This window comes from Trematomus bernacchii, unplaced genomic scaffold (genome assembly GCF_902827165.1).
Source record: "Trematomus bernacchii unplaced genomic scaffold, fTreBer1.1, whole genome shotgun sequence".
Taxonomy (NCBI): domain Eukaryota; kingdom Metazoa; phylum Chordata; class Actinopteri; order Perciformes; family Nototheniidae; genus Trematomus; species Trematomus bernacchii.
In genome coordinates, this window is record NW_022987593.1 from 6,624,577 (window position 1) to 6,648,824 (window position 24,248).

Below are 24,248 nucleotides of genomic sequence, written 5' to 3' on the forward strand. Positions count from 1 at the left end.
TGAGGCAACAGGAGGATTAATCCAGACTAACCACGCAATAGTACTGATACAAAATGGTGCAAAGGTTGATGCACACATAATCAGTTCACACAAAGTAAACACATATCCTGTCTCAATCCTCTGAGTCTCTAAGAGGGTACAAACAGCAACGATGACAAGATATTTGTATTTAGAAAACAAAAAAAGTTGAGGTAAGAAATGGTCTTGAGTGAAATAAACACTTTAATGTTTTATTTTAAAAAGTGTTAAAGTTCAAGTTAACACAGGCTTTTCACTTCTCAGTTCCAGTAGTCTATGTTGGGTCACGCAGCTTCAGCTCAAACAGGAAATAATGTAAAAGTAGAAATGTGTCCTGCTGTCTGTGAGGCAAAGTAATCTGTTAAAGGCTGAGATTTTTTTAGGATGAGGAATGTGATCCATGAATCTCCCTCTTCCTTCTTTGGTAACAGCGCTGCTCTGCAACATCAAACGAGACCTAATCACTAAATCAGTTTTGACCACATGACCCAGAGAAAATTTGTGGATTAGCCAAAGGGGGGTGAACAGAGAAGAAAAATGTAATGAGGGCTTTTTTATTTATTAACATTGGACATTTGCTGAGAGCTAAGAAATGTTTCTGTGTTTTTTGTGGATGTGTGAATATTCTGTTATCTAACAATTCAGCCATGTCAACTGTACAGGATAAAACAAAGTTAATGTAGTGTTAACAGCTTGTTTCTGCTGCTCTCCAAGTGGTCAGAAAATCAGTTCATGCAGTTTAAAATATATGCTCCCTGTAAGCAGGGGCGCCGGCCAGGGATTTTGGGCCCCATGAAAAGATAATCACATTGGTTACTTAAACATTTTTTTCTTAATGTTCTAAAATAGTTTGGGCCCCTGTCAGTCACGGGCCCTTAGAATCGTCCCTAACTTTTCACCCCCTTACGGCGCCCCTGCCTGTAAGTAATGTAACAGTAGGCTTATTAGACCAGTCTACAGATTATACTGTATGTTATCATTATGCAGAACAAAAAAAAAAGGTTTTTACAGCTCATATGTCCCTATTTGCTCAAAGTGAAGATTATAATTGTTTCATATAATTGTAAAATATGTAAAAAAAAAAAAGGAATGTTTTTGCTTCTCTTTGGGCTAAACCGGTGTTGGACAATTCGACAGTTTCAAAAAGTAAAAGCCCCTAAAAGGTTTTCATGAATCTGCATATTTCACTTCACTGAATTATCTTTCCTTGCATTTTACAGAGCCGCACTGCAGAGAGTTAACAGCACAGTAGTAGATCCATGCTGCTGATTCCAGTTCAGTATTGATGTCCTGTCTCCCCTGGGGACCACTTTTAGTGAGAAGAGACCTGAGTCAGCACTTAGTGAGCACTAGCCAGTGATGAGGAGCACATACCATCAGCTAATGCTCAAATAAAAAAAGAAAATACAATGAATGTGTCAATAATTGCACAACAGTTGCTGCTGACAGAGTATATTTCCAATGCATGAAGTGAAGTATTCTATCATTACACCAGCGTAGTAAGTTGTTTTATGCTGTCATGTGGTTTCATTGATCACAAGCAGGAATAGAAAATCCCACTATCTGTAGCTTCTGTACAGAGGTAACATGACATTGAATGCTGAGTCTAACTCAACTGTAATCTCATGTGCCTTGTGTGCCACATAATGGAGTCATTTATGTAATGTTTGTGTTCATGTCCCTGATAAAGGACAACATCAGAATTATTCATCCATCATCCATGTTGTGTTCTGTATTCTCTCCAGCATGGTATTGAAATGTATATCTATACGCCCCTCCCTTCCTCTGAGGTGTTATAACCACAGTGTTATTGAACAAGCTTTGTGTCAGTGGCTGACACCAGTAGAAGAGCTGTGCCCCTGACCTTCCAAACATCATTGGTCAGCGAAATGGGGAGGGGGGAGATATACTGCAGTGTCTTTTTTTCTGCAGAGGGCAGAGACAACATGCTACAACATTACTGCTGCTTCTGCCTGCGGCGTTCATGTATGTCCATTAATCTTTCCTTGTTCCACATCTAAAATCTCTCCATCTGTCAGTGCATGTATCCCCCTTTTCACATCAGTGCAAAATAAGTCAAGCAAAACAGACTTAAATGACAATGGCTTTTTTACGGAAATCTTTCTCTTGATAAACTGCACAGATACAGTAGATTCCTATTTCGTCAGACAATTGCAATGCACTGCTGTGAGACTGCAATTAACTACATTAGCCACTTCATTAGGTTTATGGGGTAAACACACAGATATAGGATTGCACAAAGTGATTTTTTTTAGTATGTTGTGGTGAGGATTTGAACATGTCGATAATGATTTTACTGAGTGAGGAAATGTACAGGATTGCATAACAAAGGTTTACATCCACCATGTAAAGCGGTGAAACGCTATGAGGGCACACTCACCTTTGGTTTAGAGGCATTCCAACACTCCAGAGAATCAGCCTGCAAATGAGGGAGAGGAGATTTACCCGAGCCGGTAAGATGAAGAATGTGGCACACACACTTCCATTGATGGAGCTGCTGCCCCCCTCCAGTTATCCCTCTTGCGTGAGTGGATTCAATCACACGTACGCATGACATGCACTAGCCACTCTCAGGCTAAGTGAAACATGTACAGCATTGCCTTTCATTTAGTCCACAGCCCAGTACAGTGAGGGTGTTTCTGCTCACACATTCCAGTGCTGAGTTGTTTCTCCTTTGAGACTCGGATGTGCAACTAATTCCCGTCAGTTTCATGACAGGGTTTTCCTCCTTCCTCGCCTGAGCGGTTGACAGTGCACTTTATGATTAAGCCAATATTAAAGCACAATCGAGCTGCAACAACTCCCTGCTGCAACATTTGCTCTGGCTCTCATCACGGCCCTTTCTGTCTCCATGAGCCTCGTGCACTCTGTTTATTTTATCGCAACAGAAAACCCCTGGTCTCTTGTTTATTTATCATATCCCTACTTGACCACCACCACAGAGCTGACCATGATAGCTCTCTCCCCTTTGAACAGGTCTTCTACAATCCAAGCCATTGGCACAAAGCCCTGTAAACTGCCTCGGCTTAGCACCGGGCTAAACCAATCAGGTGGCCTGAGGTCTATCCCAGGAAAGACCTGCTCTATTAATCTGAGGAAAGGATCAAGCGCAAAATACTATGGAGGACAAGAGAAGACGTTTTTTTGCAGAATTGCTTTTTTTGGGACATCGTAAGGTTTCCTGCTGGGCACATTGTAGTAACACTAACAAAGATTTGCAGCACAATTGTCCTTGTGTACAATTTAAGTACCTAAGGGAGAACATGTGCTGTGAAAAAAGGTCACAGGGTCAGTGTCCCCCTCCATTAATCTTGAAATGATCCATAATAGCAAAGAGAGAGTAGGAAAAGAAGGGGAAATACTGTTAGCTGACATGCCTCATCATAAAGCTCTTAAGCTGCTAGCAGGCTAAAAATGGGTGTTCACATGGTACTGTGTATATAAACAAACAGGCTTGTATCCATTCATTGTGGACTTAAGTGAAATAGATCATTAATTTCAGCAGCACTTTGACACAGTACGGCTTTGAACCGTGTCAGTGTTGGCTTGGAATTAATACCATACTTTGGAATGGTGAGACAAGCGATCTGTTGTGTGAAAGCTAATTGACCAATCTGGTTCAAGTGTCTCGGTTGTATGATATGATTGAAGATTTAAAATGACACATGATATTCCAGTGAAAATATGTTCAGTGACTGAGCTGTCACCAGGATGTTAAAGTCTTTCCCGTTGGAGTGAAATACACTTGAACAGACATAACTGACTATAATGGATGAAATGGCACATCACGTCCCCATCAATTACAAGGAGTTAATTGCTTTTGAATGTGATATTGCAGAGTGTGTAGGTTGATTAACTCTGCTTCCAATTTATGACTCATTTAACATGCAGGTCATTTCTGCTTTAACATTTCTGCTGACCTTTCAAAATGGGTTTGGCCATTTGGTTATCGTCTGATTTATTGGTGTTTGGACTGTCTCAATAATGCACTTACTTGTAGCCTAGAACTGTTGTGATATATATACTGTTCAACACATTATTTTCACATCATTAACTTCCATTGTATATACTGGGGGAAATGCATTTATATTCTTTTATAAACTTATAATTTTAAACAAAAAAATAATAATACAATCTTACAGATAAGCGATGAACTGTCATTCATGGCTCGGGTTTATTTAGCAAAAAAGCAAAATGGCCTAAATGTACAATTGTAGACTCAGGATGTATGTTTTTCATAGTTTTGCAGGTGGCATCTTCTGCCAAAATAGCTTGATGTCACCAGAGGAAGGGTGAAATAAAACAGAGAACAGTCTCTCCCTTTGTTTCCTGTCACCTGTCACACCATCTGCCCTAGTATGATATAAATGTTTAGTTTTTGTCTTATTAACCCACAGATCCTGTGTTGATCCTCTCACAATTGTCTCAGTCATTGTGTTCTTAAGTGCTCATACTGGGTGAAACTTCTTTGAGCAATTATAAATAAAGTAGACAAAAAGTCTTTAGTAATACAAAATTCCCACACCTCAAATAAATGAAAGAACTAAACTGGGGCCTAAATGGACTGTTGCTGTGATGGTAACTGGCTCAATAACAGTATTTGACTGCCCTCTAGTGGTTCCTTGAAAAAACGTACCCAGTTATTTTTTTGACCGAACTTATCTCACTTAAGTTTCACTTCTCTTGTGGGGTTGAATGAGGACATTAAAGTTATGCAACATAATAAAAATATGAAAAAATAATTACATTATTATATTTATTATATTTATTATCATATTCCTGTTTCTGGACCTAACATCTGGACCAAAGGAAAGTTAATGGACTTTACCACTGTGCTATAACCTTTAAAGTGTCCTTAGTAGAGGCACACACTGTAAGGTCAATGAAAGAGTGTGTTGAGGCTGTGAAGCTCTCATGCTTGTGTATGAGTGCATGGTTGTGTGTTGTGTTTAAATGAATAAGTATATATTCAAGCTTAGCAAATCTACTCTTTGTATATAAGCATATTTTTGAATATGCTTGACTTTTTATAGGCATATTTTCAGCCCCCCATACTGTTAAGTATGGATTTGATGCATTATTTCTGCAGGCACTATTGCAATTAGTGGGAAACAATGAATCTGTGAAAGTTAAATGAAAACATACAGTAAAAATATTGTTTTTTGAATGTAATGTAAGGCAAACTAATATACGTGTGTGGTGTGTACCCCTATGCAGATCTACTGACCAGGGCACAGAGGCTTTCTGCATCTGGACTGGTGCAGTGTGTATTTTTAGGGAACCACAATGCCACCGAGAATCACTCAAGGCCATCTGATTGTACCCTTATTTTTTTAGGCAGCAACTGTTCTTAAAACAGAAACACACATTTATTGGTCACACTTTATTTGAATCACCTTTCCTACTAGACTATAAAAGGGTGTGTGCATTATAGTTGAACTTGGAGTACACAAATCAAGTGATACTAGAATTTATCCTGATCCTGAATAAGGTCGCTATTTCGTGTTGACTCATTCTACTTGAATTCAAAAATATATAATGTTTAAATGGATCCACTGGAGTTTGTCTGTGACCCATATTATCCAAGTTTGGATAGCTTATCAGGGTTTCCAACTTTCACATATGGCCTTAAGATTGTACTGATTGTTACATAACTGCTTTGCAAATGACAGAACTGTTGTGCCTGGCATTTCAGACTGGGCCAACCTGTTTTTCCCCCACAAATAGCCAGAAGTCAGAGGTGCAGCCTCAGAGTACAGTCATGATCAGTTTCCAGAATATATTTCTCCTGAACTATGCCTCAAACAACTGAACATACTCATAAGAGAGCACAGAGTTAACTGGGAGGAGTCAAATAGGTAAGCATGTTATCAATTTCTTACTTGTAGGGTAAACTTGCTGCCAGTTTTGCTCCTCCAAATGTCTTGTACTTTACTCGCATATCAACGGTGTTTGTTTGTTTACGGTGTGCATCATCACGAATTGCAGAGCACTAAACGGCTGATCTATTTACAAATCACAACACATCTGAAGCTCATTTTTAGGCGATTATTTTTCGGATAATTTCACGGCTTACGCTGATATTGTTCGATTGGGATACTCCGTAAATAGCTGGCATCAACTTTAAATCCCTCATAGCCTACATTACGGTATGTTTTGTACATGTAGGTATTTTTCAAACACTGTCTTCACCACGCCTTTCAAAAACATTACCGCTGTCTGTCACGAGACATATTTATTTCATGCGCGACACGCAATCTTAGGAACTTGATCATACTGTAGGTTTGCTCTCTGTTTGTAGGAAGTGAGTAAGAACGTAACTCAACGTTCCCTATACGTCTGTTTATACGCTTGCATGGAACAGTTACATTCTCTCGTGGACCTACAGTCGAGACGCTGGGGAAGTGAAACCCGAGTTTCAAATGTCTCACTTCCGTATGTTCTTGCTTTGCAGTGTGTGCTTCATAAACCTCTACTTACAGTAGACTCTTTGCTGTGCTGCTGAGGAACAGAGATGTTGTTCTGGAAGTGAATGCCTTCGGTTTCAAGTCCATGAAGTCTAGATTCAAAATATAAAATGGCAAGGCAAAATCCGGTAAGAACTCTGCAGCTTTTATATGCAAAACGTTAGCTACACAATAGTGTTTATTGTGTCAATGTGACACTATGATGTTATGATTCCTAGTAATACCCATATGCCTACCGAAAAGGTAGCCTTATACTATATGCCTGTGGAAAAGAGATTTCTGTAGGCAGCTTTTTAAATGTTTTAGTTATTATATTTGTGAGAAATATAACTATTTTCCTCACTAAAACACATGTAGGCCTATGGGCCATTCTACCGAATTGATGCAAAGTCAGGTTGGAACAGTTTTGAAATGTTGGTAGTCCATATATATTTTGTACCATATCTAAATTACACATATCTAGTAAATAACCGTACATTTTTATATCGTATTTTCAGACTGTATTGGAATGTTCTTCCTCTACCAAAAACTGTCACTACCGAAACATAGTACTACAGTACACATACACTGTAGTAAAAAAGTATTATATTAACCTGTTAAGATTGTTTTACCTTCCCTTATCTAAATAGTATTTTAACAAATATTTATTGAGGGTTTTCACAATTAAATCAATGCAATTTAATTTGTAATCAAATTTCAAAGTTCAATTTATACAATTCATAAAAATCGCAATGCAATTTTTCTTTGTAAAATGCATAATACTGATCATATTGATTCCAGAGTTGATGATTGTTGAAATTGAACATACATTAAACCAACCAGTATCATATCATTTTATTTGATAAGTCAATATACTTTATTTTTTACAAAACATCCAGTGTTTTGGTAGTGACCACAGTATTTTGTTCTCAAGGTTGTATCATATTCCCTCAACCTTATTGCTTAATCTTAACTCATAACATGCCTTATGTTGAAGTGTGAATGTTTGAAGCTACTGACCCAGAATCAGCACTTTAGTAACAGGCTGAAAGAGAGGGGAATGAGGCTAGAATGCATGATCTGTTTGGTATTTTGAGCAAAACACTTCATAGACATGTTTTTATATATCTGAGACCTATAATATATGCCTAACAATAGTATAATAAGAGACCTTTAAAGTAACACACTGATTTTCAGACTTTAAAACACATTTATTTAAAAACTATGGGATTTACCTGCAGTGCTTACCATTCCATTTTGTCACCACCGAAACGATCATGTCAATTACCGAAACGTAACCATATGTTTCGGTAGTGACTGTTTCGGTAGTGACGATTCTAGCTAAAATTGAGCATAACTAAAGAATGCTAGCAACTACATGACTAGCATACACGTTTTTGAAGAGGTTTACACACATAAAAACATAATAATAATAAAAAAAGTTTACTTACTTGAAGATAATATGTCTGGTAGTGACAATTATTAAGGTTACAGGCCGATTTTCAGATTTTGGAACAGATTTATATCAAAAGTATGGGATATAGCTACTGGCTATTCAGCCATGAGGGACAGGGATGCAGTGTCACTGCCTAGTCAAAAATGCAGGGGTGTGGCTAAAAACCAGACTCAGCCATTGGACTAAAACCCCTTGTGTTTCGGTAGTGACATGAAAACTGGGGACATGATTTTTTGAGTATAGTTTTTTTATTAAAAAATTAAACCCACAATAAATCTAAATATTCCAACTTCTGTTTGAATGTAATCATAAAGATCTTCTAAATACACCATTCAACAAAATAAAATAAAATGTTTTAAGTGTTATTTACAGAACATGACATGTAGATGTCAGGGTTGGGGACAGCTACTTCCCAATAGAAAGTACCCTATAAATGATGTTTTTGTATATATTAAGCTTATCACTATATAATTGAATGCCTTATGTTTAAATAGACCATAACATATTCTTAGTAAATATCTATGTCTGAATACTTAAAGGTGGGGTAGGTAAGTTTGAGAAAACCGGCTCGAGATACACTTTTTGTTATATTCCATGGAATGCTCTCAACATCCCGATAGCAATGAATATCTTAAGTGCTTTGACAAAAAATCCATAAAAAAATGTCATCTGTGGAAGCCGTAGTACTGTAAAAAGTACGACCAATCATTTTAGCCGGCCTGGCTAAAATAACTGGATGGCCTACCTGCCTGTCAGCCTTCCATCTGTGCACAAGCTTATCTCGTGCCCTCATTGGTCATGTGCTCGTTCGTGTGTGTTGGAGGAGGGGCTCTGTAAGGAAGTGGCAGATTTTTTCCGGCTGTGTATTTTCAAATTCTAGCGCACTCGAGCTGGTTTCTCCGAAATTACCTACCCCACCTTTAATTGTTTTGTTAAATAGTTTTTCTTGTTGTGGGAACCGCACTTTGCATCAATTCGGTAGAATTCCCCCGTATATGTTTTGTATCATAGTGTCACTAATTAATATGTTATATCAACAATAGATCAAATGACTGTGAATTATATGACCAATATTGCTCATCATAGTGATAAAACGAAAATTGATCACATAACCAAACTCAGTGCCCCTCACCTCTGAAGCATTTAGTGTATTTTAGCTTGTTGCATCAGTTAGACAGCCTAAGCAACTTTCCTGTTTTGATTTACTCTCAGAAGTGTCAGGCAGAGGTTTTAACAAAAAATCTCTTAAAAAACACTGGAGGCTAATATATTATCCCAGATAAAAAGCTAGCAACCAGCTGGAACACATAGTGGAATATTTAGCAGCTAAAGAGGCAGATATTTGTCTTACGAGTTAGTCAAGACGGAGCTAAAGGAGGAGTAAATATTGTACTTTGTCAGAAATACGACTCCAAATATTTCCTAATGTTTCTCTTTATCTTACGGATCTGTACACAGGTAGCTGTTTGTTACATACTTGCCATATTTACATATTAGTTAATACAATACTAGTGTTATTGTGCTTGTGCTTCCTACAATTTGCCAAAAAAACTAAAAGTATGTAGATTTAGGATTACACAGATTGTTTTTCTTTCTCTTTTCTTAAAGGTTTTTGACACGATGAATGCCCTAAATTCCCTTCTCCCGACGATGATCATCATATGTTGCTTAATGCCGGGACCGCACAATTGCGTAGCTTTGCAGAGGAAGACTTCCTGCCATGTGCATGACAGTATAGCTGACTGCAGCCATCTCAGCCTCAGTGCGGTCCCTCAAAACCTTCCCAGCAACATCATCAGCCTAGATTTGTCTCACAACAGATTGAAAAGCATCCTCCCTGTGTCTCTATCCCCATACCCGGGCCTCCGCCGTCTCAGTGTCAGTTACAACAGTATCGTCAAGCTGGACCCGGGACTGTGCCAGACACTGCCTCTGCTGCAGATACTGAACATGGGACACAATCAAGTGCATGTGCTGAAGAAGGAGGACATGAATCATTGCATCAATCTAACATGGTTGATTATGGCTAGTAATAAGCTAAAGCTACAAGGAGAGCCCTTCTCTGCACTACAGGTACAGATGCCACACTGATGAGTTGGATCAAAAATAGCTGGAGATACGTTTATTGTAAGGCTCATGAGCTATATGGGTGCGATAATGGTGACAAAAATGAGTAAAATAAGTGAATAGTTATTTTTCTGCCTCTCATTATTTCACTACAATATTTTGATATGCCTCTTAAATATTTAATTTTCTTCTTTCGTCCTTCATAGAGACTTCAAGTCCTTGATGTGTCCTTAAACAAACTGCAGTCAGCCAAGCTCGGCACTCAGATTCAGCTGCCCAACCTCGTGCGCCTCAATCTGGCTTTAAATGACTTCACCACTCTGAAGAAAGACGACTTTTTGTTTCTTAAACAATTCATCCTCTCTACTTGTCCTCAACATGTCATTGTGCCTCTAAAACGGTAAGAAACTTACCTAGAAATAGGAAAGGAAATATTGTTGTCAAAACTGGAACCAGGGTTAGAAAGTAGTCAATGGAGAACCATGCTTTCAGTTGTCTGTTTTGTTTCCCTTTTTTCGTCTCACTACAAGATATCTTTGTTTTGTTGTGTTGCAGTTGGAGCATGGCAGCTTTAAACCCATTTCAGGCCTACGTACTTTAATCATGGATGGAAGCAATATGGACACACTGGGTTTTTCTGAACTCTGCTTAGAGTTGTCAGCGACCACTATTGAGGCCCTGTATCTCCGGAGGATGAAGCTGGCAAAACTCACAAACACAACCTTTAAAGCGCTACAGAAAACAAATCTAACCTATTTGGATATGTCCAATAATGACATGGTTAACATTGAAAATGGCTCATTTTCATGGCTGTCCAGGCTTCAGACCCTTGTTTTGTCTGACAACAAGATTAAGCAACTAAACAAGAACACATTTCAGGGCCTCAAAAGTTTGAAAAAAACTCCAAATGACAAAAGCTTTTGTGAAAAAAAACACCCCAACTATCGGAGATTTCTCCTTCCAACCCTTAAGTGCCCTGGAGAGTTTGATATTACAGAGAACAACAGCTCAAGAAATCACAGAGCACACATTTACAGGCTTGACAAGTCTTAAAGAACTCGATATGAGCTGGAGTAGCTATAGCTCGCTCAGAAACATCAACAGCAAGACCTTAGTCTCACTGGCGGGGTCGCCTCTCAGAAGGCTAAATCTCACCGGAACAGCTATTGCACAGATTGGTCCTCAAAGCTTCTCTGTTTTGAGAAACCTCACCACGCTTCTCCTAGATTACAACTTTATCAAGCAAATTCTAACTGGGAAGGAGTTTGAAGGCTTGGATCAAGTTGAAGAGATTTACATGTCGAATAACCAGCAGACAGTCAATCTAAAGTCCACGTCTTTTGTTAACGTGCCCAACCTTAGAGTCCTGACTTTGAGGAAAAGTCTTAAGGCCGAAGCTGTGAACCTGGATCCCTCTCCATTCAGCCCCCTGACCAACCTCACTTTCCTGGATCTCAGCAACAACAACATTGCTAATATCAGAGAAGATATGTTGAAGGGGCTTGCAAACCTGAAAGTGCTGAAGCTCCAGCACAATAACATAGCCCGTTTGTGGAAGAGTGCCAACCTTGGTGGGCCAGTGTTGTTCCTTAAACACACACCCAGGTTGGTAACTCTTCAGATGGATAGTAACGGGCTCGATGAGATACCAGCAGAGGCTCTAAGAGGGTTGGGTAACCTCTGTAACCTCAACCTGTCCTCCAACCTTTTTAATCGTCTTAAGGACACAATTTTTGATGATCTGACTCACTGCGGGTTTTAAATTACAGAAGAATCTGATCACAGCTGTGAGACCAGAAGTGTTCAAAACTCCTCTGGCCAACCTCAGCCTGCTTGTCATGGACAAAAATCCGTTTGACTGTACCTGTGAGACCATGCTGTGGTTTGTGACATGGTTAAATGAAACAAATATGACCCATGTGCCGGGTCTCAGGGACCAGTATCTGTGCAACACTCCACTAGCTTACTTTAACCGCTCCATCATGGAGTTTGACCCCCTTTCTTGCAAAGACATGACTCCATTTCAGACCCTATACATACTGAGCAGCACTGCTGTCGTCATGCTGATGGTTACTGCATTTGTGGTGCGGTACCAAGGCTGGAGGATTCTGTTTTATTGGAACATATTGATCAATCGCACATTAGGATTTAGCGATGCCCACGTTGCAGAGGGCCGGGAATTTAAGTATGATGCTTACATCATACATGCAGAGCAAGACAGCAGCTGGGTGGAGAGGAGACTTTCCCCTTTAGAGAATGACATGTGCAAGTTTTGTTGGAGGACCGAGATTCACTGCCTGGTATGTCACAGCCTGCCTCAATCTTGGATAATATGAGAAAGTCCAGAAAAATCTTATTTGTCGTCACTGAAACCCTTCTCAGAGACCCCTGGTGTACAAGGTAAATCAAACATACACTGCTGGATTTAGACTTATACAGAATCAAGTAAAATCTAAAATATGCCATTAGGAAATGTGTGATGTGTAGTTTATTTGGTATGGGTTTCATACTGTAGGTATTTATGTTACATATTGATAAAATTAGTTCTCACAGATTTGTGTCTCTTTTACCCTTTTCTTTTCCTTATCCAGATTTATCGCCCAACATGCAATTCACCGGGACATTGAAGCCAACAGGGACTCTGTGATTCTGGTCTTCCTGCAGGATGTTCACGACTACAAGTTATCCCGATCACTCTACCTCCGCAGGGGCATGTTGCATCCGTGCTGCATTTTGGATTGGCCTGTCCATAAGGAGAGAGTGCCGGCCTTTCATCAGAAGCTCCTGATGGCACTTGGCATGACTAATCGATTGATGGACTGAATATATTTAATTGGGAGGAATGGGAAATTCCATCTTGAATATTTGTTCCTAGTATGTGTTCAGTGATTATAAATTGCAATCTGAATTTGCCCCCTTGTATATACACTTAAATGTATATGTATTTTCATTGCACTGCAGCTTTACATTAACAACAATTATTCAAATGGTTTAAGTGAAAAGTGGTGTTCTGTGTGATCGCCATAATGTTGTTTTAAAAAAGCTTTAGCTTAAAGGTGGGGTAGGTAATTTTGGAGAAACCAGCTCGAGTGTGCTAGAATTTGAAAATACACAGCCGGAACAAATCTGCCACTTCCTTACAGAGCCCCTCCTCCAACACACACAAACGCGCACACGACCAATGAGGGCACGAGATAAGTTTGTGCACAGATGGAAGGCTGACAGGCCATCCAATCATTTTAGCCAGGCCGGCTAAAATGATTGGTCGTGCTTTTTACAGTACTACGGCTTCCACAGAGGACATTTTTGTATGGATTTTTTGTCAAAGCACTTCAGATATTCATTGCTATCGGGATGTTAAGAGCATTCCATGGAATATAACAAAAAGTGTATCTAGAGCCGGTTTCTCAAACTTACCTACCCCACCTTTAACAGTTACATGTTTTACCCATTCTATTAATAAATGTACTTCTTGTCATCTAAAATAGAAAAGGCAATACTATTCCATGTTGTTTTCATTAACTTTTCCATTTATAAAGTGTTTGCTAAAAGGTTGGCTCAAGTCCAATAAATACTTTAACAAATAACCTTTATTTGAATTATTTCAGTTTTGATATTTATGGCAGGAAGTGGCTTTTGAAAGCATCAATTAGGTAGAAAAACGATTTTATGTCTACTTTTATGAAGTAATCATATTGATAATTCATTATTGCATTGATAGAAAATCCCCGTAATTTTCCATAAAAGCAAGGAATAAATCGGCTTTAATAGTGTCATCATGCTATCTAGTGGTATAGTAGATCTGACCATGTACTGTCTGTTACTGTTTAATCTAGTAACAATTTGGTTTGAAACTGGTTTTCTTGTAAAGTTAAGTCATTATTTGTTTTCTGTTTCCTAAAAGCTTAAAGCTGACTCATTTTCAGGGGCGTGTCAGGACTCAACTTATTCGGTGGCACAATTTGAGCTTATTAAAGCAGATTTTTTATAAAAATACTGACATCAGCTGTAATATATTCACTATTGTATGTGTATGTTTGTATTCCAGAATGTGAACTCATGCAAGGTTGCGTAACTTTTAAATCTTGATGAATAGAAGTCACATGACTTCAGTTTCCTCTTGCTTGCTAGAGCACTAATGTTCAATCTCTGTTGAGACACAGTGTCACAGAGATGCTGATTCAGCAGCAACAACAAACTACATTAAACCGCATAACTGGAAATGATCGGTCAGACCAAAAATATAACCACGTGACTGGTAGCTGGAGAGGTGCCAGTTCACCTCCTGGGCCCTGCTGAGGTGCCATTGAGCAAGGCGCCAAACCCCCAACTGGCCCCGGACCGACTGGCTGACTCTCCATGTGCGTGTGTGCACAGTATATACCTCTGTGTATAAAACAGTGGAAGCTGAATTTCAACTGAATCAATAAAGGTTAATCTTCTTCTTAACAACAAATTACAGTAATTTAGTATTTTGATATGACCTCAGTTTCATCATGACCACAAAGAGAGCACATTAGACCAATTTTAAAACCTCGACGCTGACAATGCTTCAGATTTCTTTTGATATATTAATTGGTTTTGATGGTCTCAGTGGCCTTGGTCCTCGCTATTGAACAGATATGCTTTCAACTTACAAACCCTGGTGAATCCTCAGGTATTATAAAGCAGTAATGGCATTTAATGACATTTAAAGGTCCCACGACTACCGCCCAGTAGCACTCACCTCCACCATAATGAAGTGCTTTGAGCGGTTAGTCAAATCATTCATCACCTCCTCCCTCCCTGAATCTCTGGACCCCCCTGCAGTTTGCCTACAGAGCAAACAGGTCCACAGACGACGCCATAGCCCTCACCCTCCACATTGCCCTCTCACACCTGGACCCGAAGAACAGGAACACATATGTGAGAATGCTGTTCATTGACTACAGTTCAGCATTCAATACCATTGTGCCCTCCAAGCTGGCCATCAAGCTCAGAGACCTCGGCTCAACAGCGCCCTCTGTGACTGGATCCTGAACTTCCTGACGGGCAGACCCCAGGCAGTGCGGGTGGGAAACATCACATCCTCCACCCTGATTCTAAACACCGGTGCCCCTCAAGGCTGCGTGCTCAGCCCTCTCCTCTACTCCCTGTTCACCCACGACTGCGTGGCCACACACAGCTCCAACACCATCGTGAAGTTTGCTGATGACACGACCGTCATCGGCCAGATCACAGACGATGACGAGACGGCGTACAGAGAGGAGGTCGAAAACCTGACATCTTGGTGCCAGGAGAACAACCTCCATCTCAACATCAGCAAAACAAAGGAGCTGATTGTGGATTACAGGAAGCAGCAGGGAGAGGGACACGCCCCCATCGCCATCAATGGGGACTACGGTGGAGAGAGTCAAAAGCTTCAGGTTCCTTGGGGTCCACATCACTGAGGACCTGACATGGTCTCTTCACACCACCACCATCACCAAGAAAGCTCGACAGCGGCTCTTCTTCCTCCGCAGGTTGAGGAGGTTCAAAATGGATTCCAGGATACTCTGCAAACTTCTACAGGTGCACGATAGAGAGTATCCTGACTGGCAGCATGACGGCCTGGTACGGCAGCTGCACCGACCTCGATCGTAAGGCTTTACAGAGGGTGGTGAAAACTGCACAGCACATCACCAGGACGGAGCTGCCATCCATGGAGGACCTTTACTTCCCAGCGGCTCAGGAAGAAATCACTACGGATTATCAAAGACCCCCATCACCCCAGCCACAAACTGTTCTTTCTGTTGCCGTCTGGCAGACGTTACCGCAGCATCCTGGCAAGGACAAGAAGATTCGGAGACAGTTTCTTCCCGCGGGCAGTGAGACTGTTAAAAAATTGAACTGTTGAAACAACTTCAAACATTCATCTGCTACTCAGTAGTATGTATCTAATACCTAATATATATATATCATTCCAATAACTTGTATATAGACTCGTACTGCACTATTCCACATCATCACTTTATTTTATTTTATAACTATTATTCTTTTTGTATTGCTCTTGCTCTTATTGTTATTATGTTATTATGTTGCATTGTTGGAAAAGCCTGTGACATAAGATGTTCAACTACATAATTACTCTGTAGCTATGTCAGATTGACAATAAAGAACCTTGAACCTTGAACCTATTATACTGTTTTTCATCAATATATTATAGGTCTCAGATATATACAAAACCTGTCTCTGAAGTGTTTGGCTGGAAACACCAAACAGATCACCCATTGTAGCATCCCATAAACCCCTCTGTTTCAGCCCTGTTCCAAAAGTGCTGATTCTCTGTCTTTTACTTTAGATGAAAATAAGGTGCCACTCCCACGCCCCATCTGGGAGATATTTGGTGTAAAAAGAACACAATGGTGCTCTAGGAGGAGATTCAGGTGACAAGGTGGGTCGGTGTTACCTTGGTTGGTGATTGGCTAATGGTTACACAAGCCAAAACATCGTTATGACATCATAAAGTGGCCAAAATCTGACCAGCTCATTTTCAGACAGGTTTTTATATAAATGGTTCAGGACAAAAAGTGAGCGAATCTTTTTTCCTGAAACTTTCAGAATCTCTTTACACAGAGGGGACACATGTTTATGTATAAAAGACATGCAAACGTGGAATTTGCACAATAGGTCCCCTTTAAAGTAAAAAAAAAAAAAAAGTTATTATGGCCTGCTCATTGCACACATGTTATTTGTTTATTTTGTATTTAATTTAGTTTTAGTTAAAGTTTTATTCACTGTGTTAGTGTAAATATTTTGTATTCCTGTGTTTAGTGAAATATTTTTGGTATTAGTGAATTATGTTGGTATTAGGTGTTGTTTTGTCTCCTTATTATGTACAATAATTATATACAAATGGTTTTAATCATAAATATCACAAAGATAAGAGTGGTATTTATTAACCAATCAAGTTGGACGTGACATCAAGGTATTCACAATGACAACAAGAAAATAAATAGGACAAAGGCCTTGGTCAGGGGCCAGTCTGATACCAACAAGTAAATAATTAACATCTTGATCATATATTATGTGTCAACATATTCAACTCATCATTTATCTCCCTACTATCTCCCATGTTATACATCTCCTTTTTCCTTTTAGGGCATTCAATAATAACAGCCATAAATGAGAATACATACTGGGCTTATCTAAGTTATTATCTGTCAGTGGACGGGCTGCAGAGAAAAGGAGGGGCAAACACATGTCACATGTCTGCAGTAAAGGCACAGGTGCTCAGCCCTCCTGCTATTTGAACACACACAAACACTGCATGCAGTAGACACAGCAGACACGATGGCAGTGTTACTCGGTAGTTACTCTATTGCTTTATTTGGAACCAGCTTTGTCATTGCGAGTCTGACTTACATCACCTACAGGCTGCTCAGCGATTACCTGCAAAAATGGTTCACAATGAAGCCTATTCCAGAGTTGGAAGGAACATATCCGATCATTGGAAATGCACTAATATTCAAAAACAATCCAGGAGGTAAGACAAAAATCAACATGCTGCTTCAGGAGGCTGCATATGATACAAAAGACTTGACTGAAAAAGTTAGTGTTTACTTGATGCTCTATAATTACTGTATATATGTAATTGTATTTATTTTTTTCAGATTTCTTTGGTCAAATTCAGGATTTTGTCCATCAGTTCAAGGATGCACCGCTATTTAAAATCTGGATTGGAACACTTCCATGTGTGATTTTGTTTCATGCTGAGAATGTTGAGGTACAGTGACTGACAACTCTACATTTAAACACCAAGTATGCACTCAGTGGGTGTATCTGTGAATGTCCACATGTATTTTCTTCTGAATATGTAGTCTCAGTAGTTGAATAAGAGTAAAACATGTGGGTTTTTTTTTTTAATGCACATTCTGGTGCAAAGCAATTATATTCAAAGTGTTTGTAAAAAATGTATCAGCAAAACACCCACATATTGAAGCACTTTCGTTCATTTTACACTCATTAAATGAGGCAGAAGCATGCTATGTTGAAACTCGATCCAGCAAATCACCCTGAGTAGACCTTAACCTCGCACTCCCTATGATAACATGGTCTTTTGAATGTCATTGCACTTTAACACACTGTAGCCACTGCTACTGCTACATGACTGCAACTGCGCACATCTGCAGCTATTGAATAACAACATTGCTGTTTCATTGGTTATTCTTTCTTACGTTTACGTTTTGTTTTGCACTTGTTGCTTGTAGACCGTTCTGACCAATGCGGTTCATATGGAGAAATCCTATGCATACACCTTCCTTCACCCTTGGCTTGGAACTGGACTTCTTACTAGGTATCTTTCTCTGGCTCTTTCTGTTTGATATTAAACGACTGTTGTGATGATGATCATAAAATAGCACACATCTGGCTTTAATACGTAAAAAGAAAAACAAAGTCCTAGCATAAAGAAAACTCTGGCTGGCTTTGAACAACAACAAAGACAACAAAAATATCATCTCAATCATAACATAATAGGAACCATGAGTCCCAGATGCATACTATAGAGTAGGTCCAGAGGTAGAAGAAGTAGTCAGATTGTTTACTAAAGTAACATTTAAAGCACCAGATATTTTTTTATTATTACAATTATTGGTGCATTCATTTGTTCACCACTTCACTGTTGAACATGGCAAATGTGGGGTTTGTTTGAATTATTTTATACACTACTGTTTAACCTATAATAGTATAATATAATATGTGTCGATTTATGTCTTGTATTAATAACTTACATTTGCAAAGAAACTAGTAACTAAATATGTACAATAAATGTAGTGGAGTAAAAAGTTCAACATTTCCCTCAAATGTAATAAAGTAACAGTTCAAACTAGCATCATTTAAACATCCTTAAGTAAACTTCAAGTACCTAAATGTATTACTTAAGTAGAGTAAATGTATTTTTTTACATTACACCACTGACTAAGTCTAAGAAGGTTCTTAGTTGCAGTGTGTTTACATTGAAATTAAAAAAACATTGTTTATATCAGCCAGAAGGTGGTGGTAGATAATTATAAATGTTTAAAAAGTGAATTGCATAGTAATTTGTGGACGTTTTGGGTGAGGGTTGATAACGTTTAAGGGATTACTATTAATATGGTTCATTTACATGGATTATTTGTCAGCGGTGCAATACATGTATTGATGAGTAAAAGAATGGTATGTAGCAGATGCTAAAATAAAAAACAACAATAAATGTTGAGAACAAACTCCCTAAATGTTCTAAAATGTCAAAGGGAACATTTTAACCGAAAGTTCATCATTGCCACTTCTGTCATTTGGTTTCATCCTGTACCTTCATTTTAAGATTTATATAAGGATATGTAAATATGATGTTGTTCTTCCTAACCCTTTAACTCTTCTTGTTGTCTTCTTCTTTGGGTCAGCACTGGCCCTAAGTGGCGTCAGCGGCGGAAGATGTTGACCCCCACCTTCCACTTCTCCATCCTGTCAGAGTTCTTGGAAGTGATGAACGAGCAGGCGGAGATCCTGGTGGAGAAGCTGGAGAAGCAGGCGGGGAAGGGTCCATTTAACTGCTTTAATTACATTACCCTGTGTGCCCTGGACATTATCTGTGGTGAGTATATTTGAAGTGAATGTGACTAGGACAATAAGAAAGATGTCCGACAAATATCCAACATTTCTTTTTCAGAAACCGCAATGGGAAAGAAGATTTACGCCCAGAGTAATTCTGACTCAGAATATGTTAAGAGTGTGTACAAGTGAGTCATCTTTTCATCACAACACAGACAATAATAGAGTTATTGGGTCAAATTGCATGGTTATTATTTTATTCTTTGCCTTCATCCTAATTTTTTGTGTTTAGGATGAGTGACATTATCAGCCGCAGACAGAGGACACCTTGGTTTTGGCCTAACTTTGTGTACAATTACTTTGGTGACGGACGGGAGCATGACAGGACACTCAAGGTCCTGCACTCCTTTACAAACAAAGTGAGTAATGGAGCCTGTGGTTTGAAAATCTAAATGTGGAGAGTGTGTGGAATCAATATAAAGCATTCAGCCTTAACCTTGACCCTCATTTCCTCTCAGGTGATACATGAAAGATCTGAGAACATTTCCAAAATTGAATCAGATAACGACAATGGCACAAAGAGAAGACGAGCATTTCTGGACATGCTCTTGATGACCACCGATGAAGATGGCAACAGGATGAACAATCAGGAAATTCAGGAGGAAGTGGACACCTTTATGTTTGAGGTTAGTGGTTAAAAATATAGGCAAGGCAAGGCGAGGCGAGGCGAGGCGAGGCGAGGCGAGGCGAGGCGAGGCGAGGCGAGGCGAGGCGAAGCGCAAGGCAAGGCAAGGCAAGGCAAGTTATTTATATAGCACCTTTCAACACAAGGCAATTCAAAGTGCTTTACAAAAAATGAAAGACATGGCATTTAAAATCAGTCATTAAAAAGCAAAGATAATAAAATAAACATTAAAAGAAAAAAATACATGGATTAAAAGTTACAGTGCAGTTTAAGATGTGAATAGTTCAATTAAAAGCAGCGACAAAAAGAAAAGTCTTCAGCCTGGATTTAAAAGTAGTAAGAGTTGCAGCGGACCTGCAGATTTCTGGGAGTTTTGTTCCAGATATTTTGGAGCAATAATAACTAAAATGCTGCTTTACCATGTTTAGTTCTGACTCTGGGGACAGAAAGCTGACCAGTCCCTGAAGACCTGAGAGTTCTGGATGGTTTCATAATTTAGCAGTAGGTCAGACATGTATTTTGCGGGCCCAACCATTCAAAGCTTTATAAACCAGCAACAATATTTTGAAATCAATTCTTTGACAGACAGGAAGCCAGTGTAAGGACTTCAGAACAGGAGTGATGTGATCCACTTTCTTAGTGTTAGTGAGGACTCGAGCAGCGGCGTTCTGAATCAGCTGAAGCTTTCTAATAGATGTTTTAGTGAGACCTGTAAAGACACCATTACAGTAGTCCAGTCTACTGAAGATAAAAGCAATGGACAAGTTTTTCCAAATCCTGCTGTGACATTAGTCTTTTAATCCTAGATATGTTCTTTAGGTGATAGTAGGCTGATTTAGTAATGTTTTAATGTGACTGTTGAAACTCAGGTCAGAGTCCATGACTACACCTAGATTTCTGGCTTTATCTGTTGTTTTGAACATTGCAGACTGAAGCTCAGCGCTAACTTTTATACGTTCTGCCTTGGCTCCAAAAACCATTATACAACTAAGAGTATGTATGTATGTATGTATTTATTTCTCCTCGACATACATGCACATTCCTAACGCTTCTCTGTGTCCTGTTGAATGTGTACAACAACACATTCACTATAGTAACTTTATGGCTCATTTTCAAGCTTTTTTCTCTGTCCCCAAGTGGTCCTAATAAAATCAATTAACCCAGCCTCACAGTCGTAAGTATTTTTTAGTTATTTGTATTCAACACCCCTTTCTCTGCAGGGCCCATGACACTACAGCGGCCTCCATGAACTGGGCCGTGCAATCTGCTGGGTGCCCACCCCGAGGCGCACAGCCGAGTTCAACAAGAGCTCCAGGAGTGGTGTTTGGTAACATGCCCAAATACCACACCTTCCCACTTTCATGACATCACTTGTTTTCCTTCCCAAAGGGCCTTTTGACTCAGATGTATCTGTTACAAGTCTAATGGGGCTTATACAGATAAATTAGCTGGAAAATATTTGCCCTAAAAACATAAAGAAGAATTGAATTATTTTCACTCCTTTGTGGATTCACGATGGCCTCAAAGCATTTCTCCATGACGTAAGCTGGATGGCTCTGTTGAAGTAACAGGTGCTAGCTAACACCAGGTTGATGTTCTTTATTTGTTGATGTATTTATTTGTTATAGGCCTATTTAAAAATTTACATTACCTAACTGCAGATTTCTATATAATCAATTTCAATATAATCAATTTGTTCCATTAATAATTGTCAAATTAGATAAAAGGTCAGGTCATCTATAGACATGTATGCAGTAACGCATTGACTTTTGAACTCCTAATTAAAAGCAACACATCATGGGGTGTGTCACTTAAACAACGTAGTACTGTCAAACTCTTATCTACCATAGAAGTAGAACATATGTCAAGGATATACAGTAGAAGTAGGAGAAAGTGCAAAACGTTAGCGTGACCTCATTTACACTCTGTTTCGTATTATCTGTATGGCTGTTCTGACTTTAACACTGTTTTTGTTTATTGTACAAAGGTACATCTAACCGGCCTGCTAACGTGGAGGACGTGAAGAAGCTCAAATACCTGGAGTGTGTGATCAAGGAGGCCCTGCGACTGTTTCCCTCTGTGCCTTTCTTTGCCCGCAACATTGGTGAAGACTGCCATATCAGTGAGTTATCACACTTCAATAAAACATTCAACAAATTATGTATTTGATAAGAAGCCAGGGTAGGCGAGTCTTTCACCTGAAAACATTATTTATTTGTGAGATTACATGTATTGTATGATGTTGTTTGATCTTTGTTACTGAACTTTGGACTCATTTGTAGCAATTTCACCGTTTTACCTATCCTCAATACAAAATATGATTACAAGTTATCTAAATCCTTAGGGATGATGGCCAAAGTAGAACAATAACACGAACCGTTGTATAACAGTAACTCTATTTTTATTTATACCTGTAGATGGTTTTCAAGGTGCCCAAAGGTGCAAATGCCATCGTTGTGACCTACGCTCTCCACCGTGACCCGCGCTACTTCCCCCGAGCCTGAGGAGTTCAGGCCTGAGCGCTTCCTGCCTGAGAATGGAGTGGGACGGCCTCCGTATTGCGTACATCCCCTTCTCCGCTGGACTCCGCAACTGTATCGGTAAGAAAGGGGAAAGGTTTGATTGTCTATAGTGATCAGATCTGTCAAGCATAGTTTCCAGATTTTCCTCAGAGATTCTCTGGAGAGTAACCACGGATTGTGTTTGTCTGTAATCCCCCTCAGGTCAGCGTTTTGCTCTCATGGAGGAAAAGGTGGTCTTGGCAGCCATCCTGCGTAACTTTAGTGTTGAAGCTTGTCAGAAACGTGAAGATCTCCGGCCTTTAGGAGAGCTCATCCTGCGACCAGAGAAGGGCATCATTATTAAACTGGAAAAAAGGATTTGATCAAACTAGCACCTGCTCAGGTTGACAGAAGATATGCACTAATTACATTGACCTTTGTGATCTTTATTTACACCGCTCTCATGGTGGACATTTTTTTTTTAAATGGTCTTAGAGCATCAGGGAGAGTTGTGATCTTGGTGTTTGGATTTTACAATCTTCTCACCATTATAGTCTTCATAATTACAAAGAACTAAGCTTTATGACAATAATTTAAGACAGATTGTTTTCTTTCCTTGAATTAGCTACATAATGCACAACTCGAACTCAACCACAACAACGACAACAACCAAGAATGTAGAAAATCCCTTTAAAAATATGTAATTTAATTGGTAGGTATTATATTGCTACGAAGAGCTAAGCAATGACGTATTTTTGGAACTAATGTTAAAGGTTAATAAAACTTTCTTTAACACATTTAGCTTACAAAAGAAATACATTTTGATGATGGTCCCTGGTTTTAGTCACTGCCATCCAGTTTAACAGTTACATTTTTTACATTCTATTAAGAAATGTACTTTTTGTCATCTGAAGAAAAATGTTTGCTAAAAAGGTTGGCTCAAGTCCAATAAATGCTTTAAAAATATCCTTTATTTGAATTATTTCAGTTTTGATATGTATGGCAGGAAGTGGCTTTTGAAAGCATCAATTAGGTAGAAAAACGATTTTATGTCTTCTTTTATGAAGTAATCTTATTGATAATTCATTATTGCATTGATAGAAAATCCCCGTAATTTTTCCATAAAAGCAAGGAATAAATCTGCCTCTTTGTAGTCAGCTTTAATATAGTGTCATCATGCTATCTAGTGGTTATAGTAAGAAACTACACCCTTTCTTTGCTTAACCCTGTAAGGCCCCGGTTGTAATTTTACAACATTACTTTAAGCTATCTGTTACGTGCCGCAGTTGGTGCTTGTGTGCGTGTGCTTTTGTGTGTGTCTCTCTCTCTCTCCCTGATTGTCTCCAGGTGCAGCCTCTCCCCCAGGTGTGTCTTTGTGTATTGTCTAAACGTTAGACACTTTCTTTTGGAAGAAAGTTGTCCTTATTTAGGGTTAGGGTTAATACAATTATTAATTAATACACAAGTAAAGCGGCTCACCAGCCAAATTGCAAAACAAACTTAAG

At 39.1% G+C, this 24,248-nt stretch overlaps 2 protein-coding genes across 2 annotated transcripts; both read left to right on the forward strand.

Annotated features, from left to right (window-relative positions):
• Positions 1-5,757: 5,757 nt before the first annotated feature.
• Positions 5,758-13,933, forward strand: tlr3 (toll-like receptor 3). Its single transcript, XM_034129242.1, is given in 11 exon segments — positions 5,758-5,897; positions 6,494-6,634; positions 9,550-10,014; positions 10,215-10,349; positions 10,351-10,394; positions 10,487-10,502; positions 10,564-10,902; positions 10,904-11,766; positions 11,768-12,282; positions 12,285-12,408; positions 12,600-13,933. Coding segments are annotated over 10 exon segments (2,751 nt in total). The 5' UTR covers positions 5,758-5,897; positions 6,494-6,616; the 3' UTR covers positions 12,832-13,933.
• A 3,354-nt stretch (positions 13,934-17,287) lies between these two features.
• Positions 17,288-23,709, forward strand: LOC117481946 (cytochrome P450 4V2-like). The gene is given in 17 exon segments (XM_034129888.1): positions 17,288-17,512; positions 17,640-17,752; positions 18,237-18,322; positions 19,410-19,600; positions 19,676-19,745; positions 19,850-19,976; positions 20,076-20,243; positions 21,407-21,420; positions 21,463-21,502; positions 21,504-21,557; positions 21,560-21,569; positions 22,230-22,364; positions 22,660-22,664; positions 22,666-22,734; positions 22,736-22,801; positions 22,803-22,842; positions 22,966-23,709. Coding segments are annotated over 17 exon segments (1,542 nt in total). The 5' UTR covers positions 17,288-17,319; the 3' UTR covers positions 23,127-23,709.
• Positions 23,710-24,248: the final 539 nt, after the last annotated feature.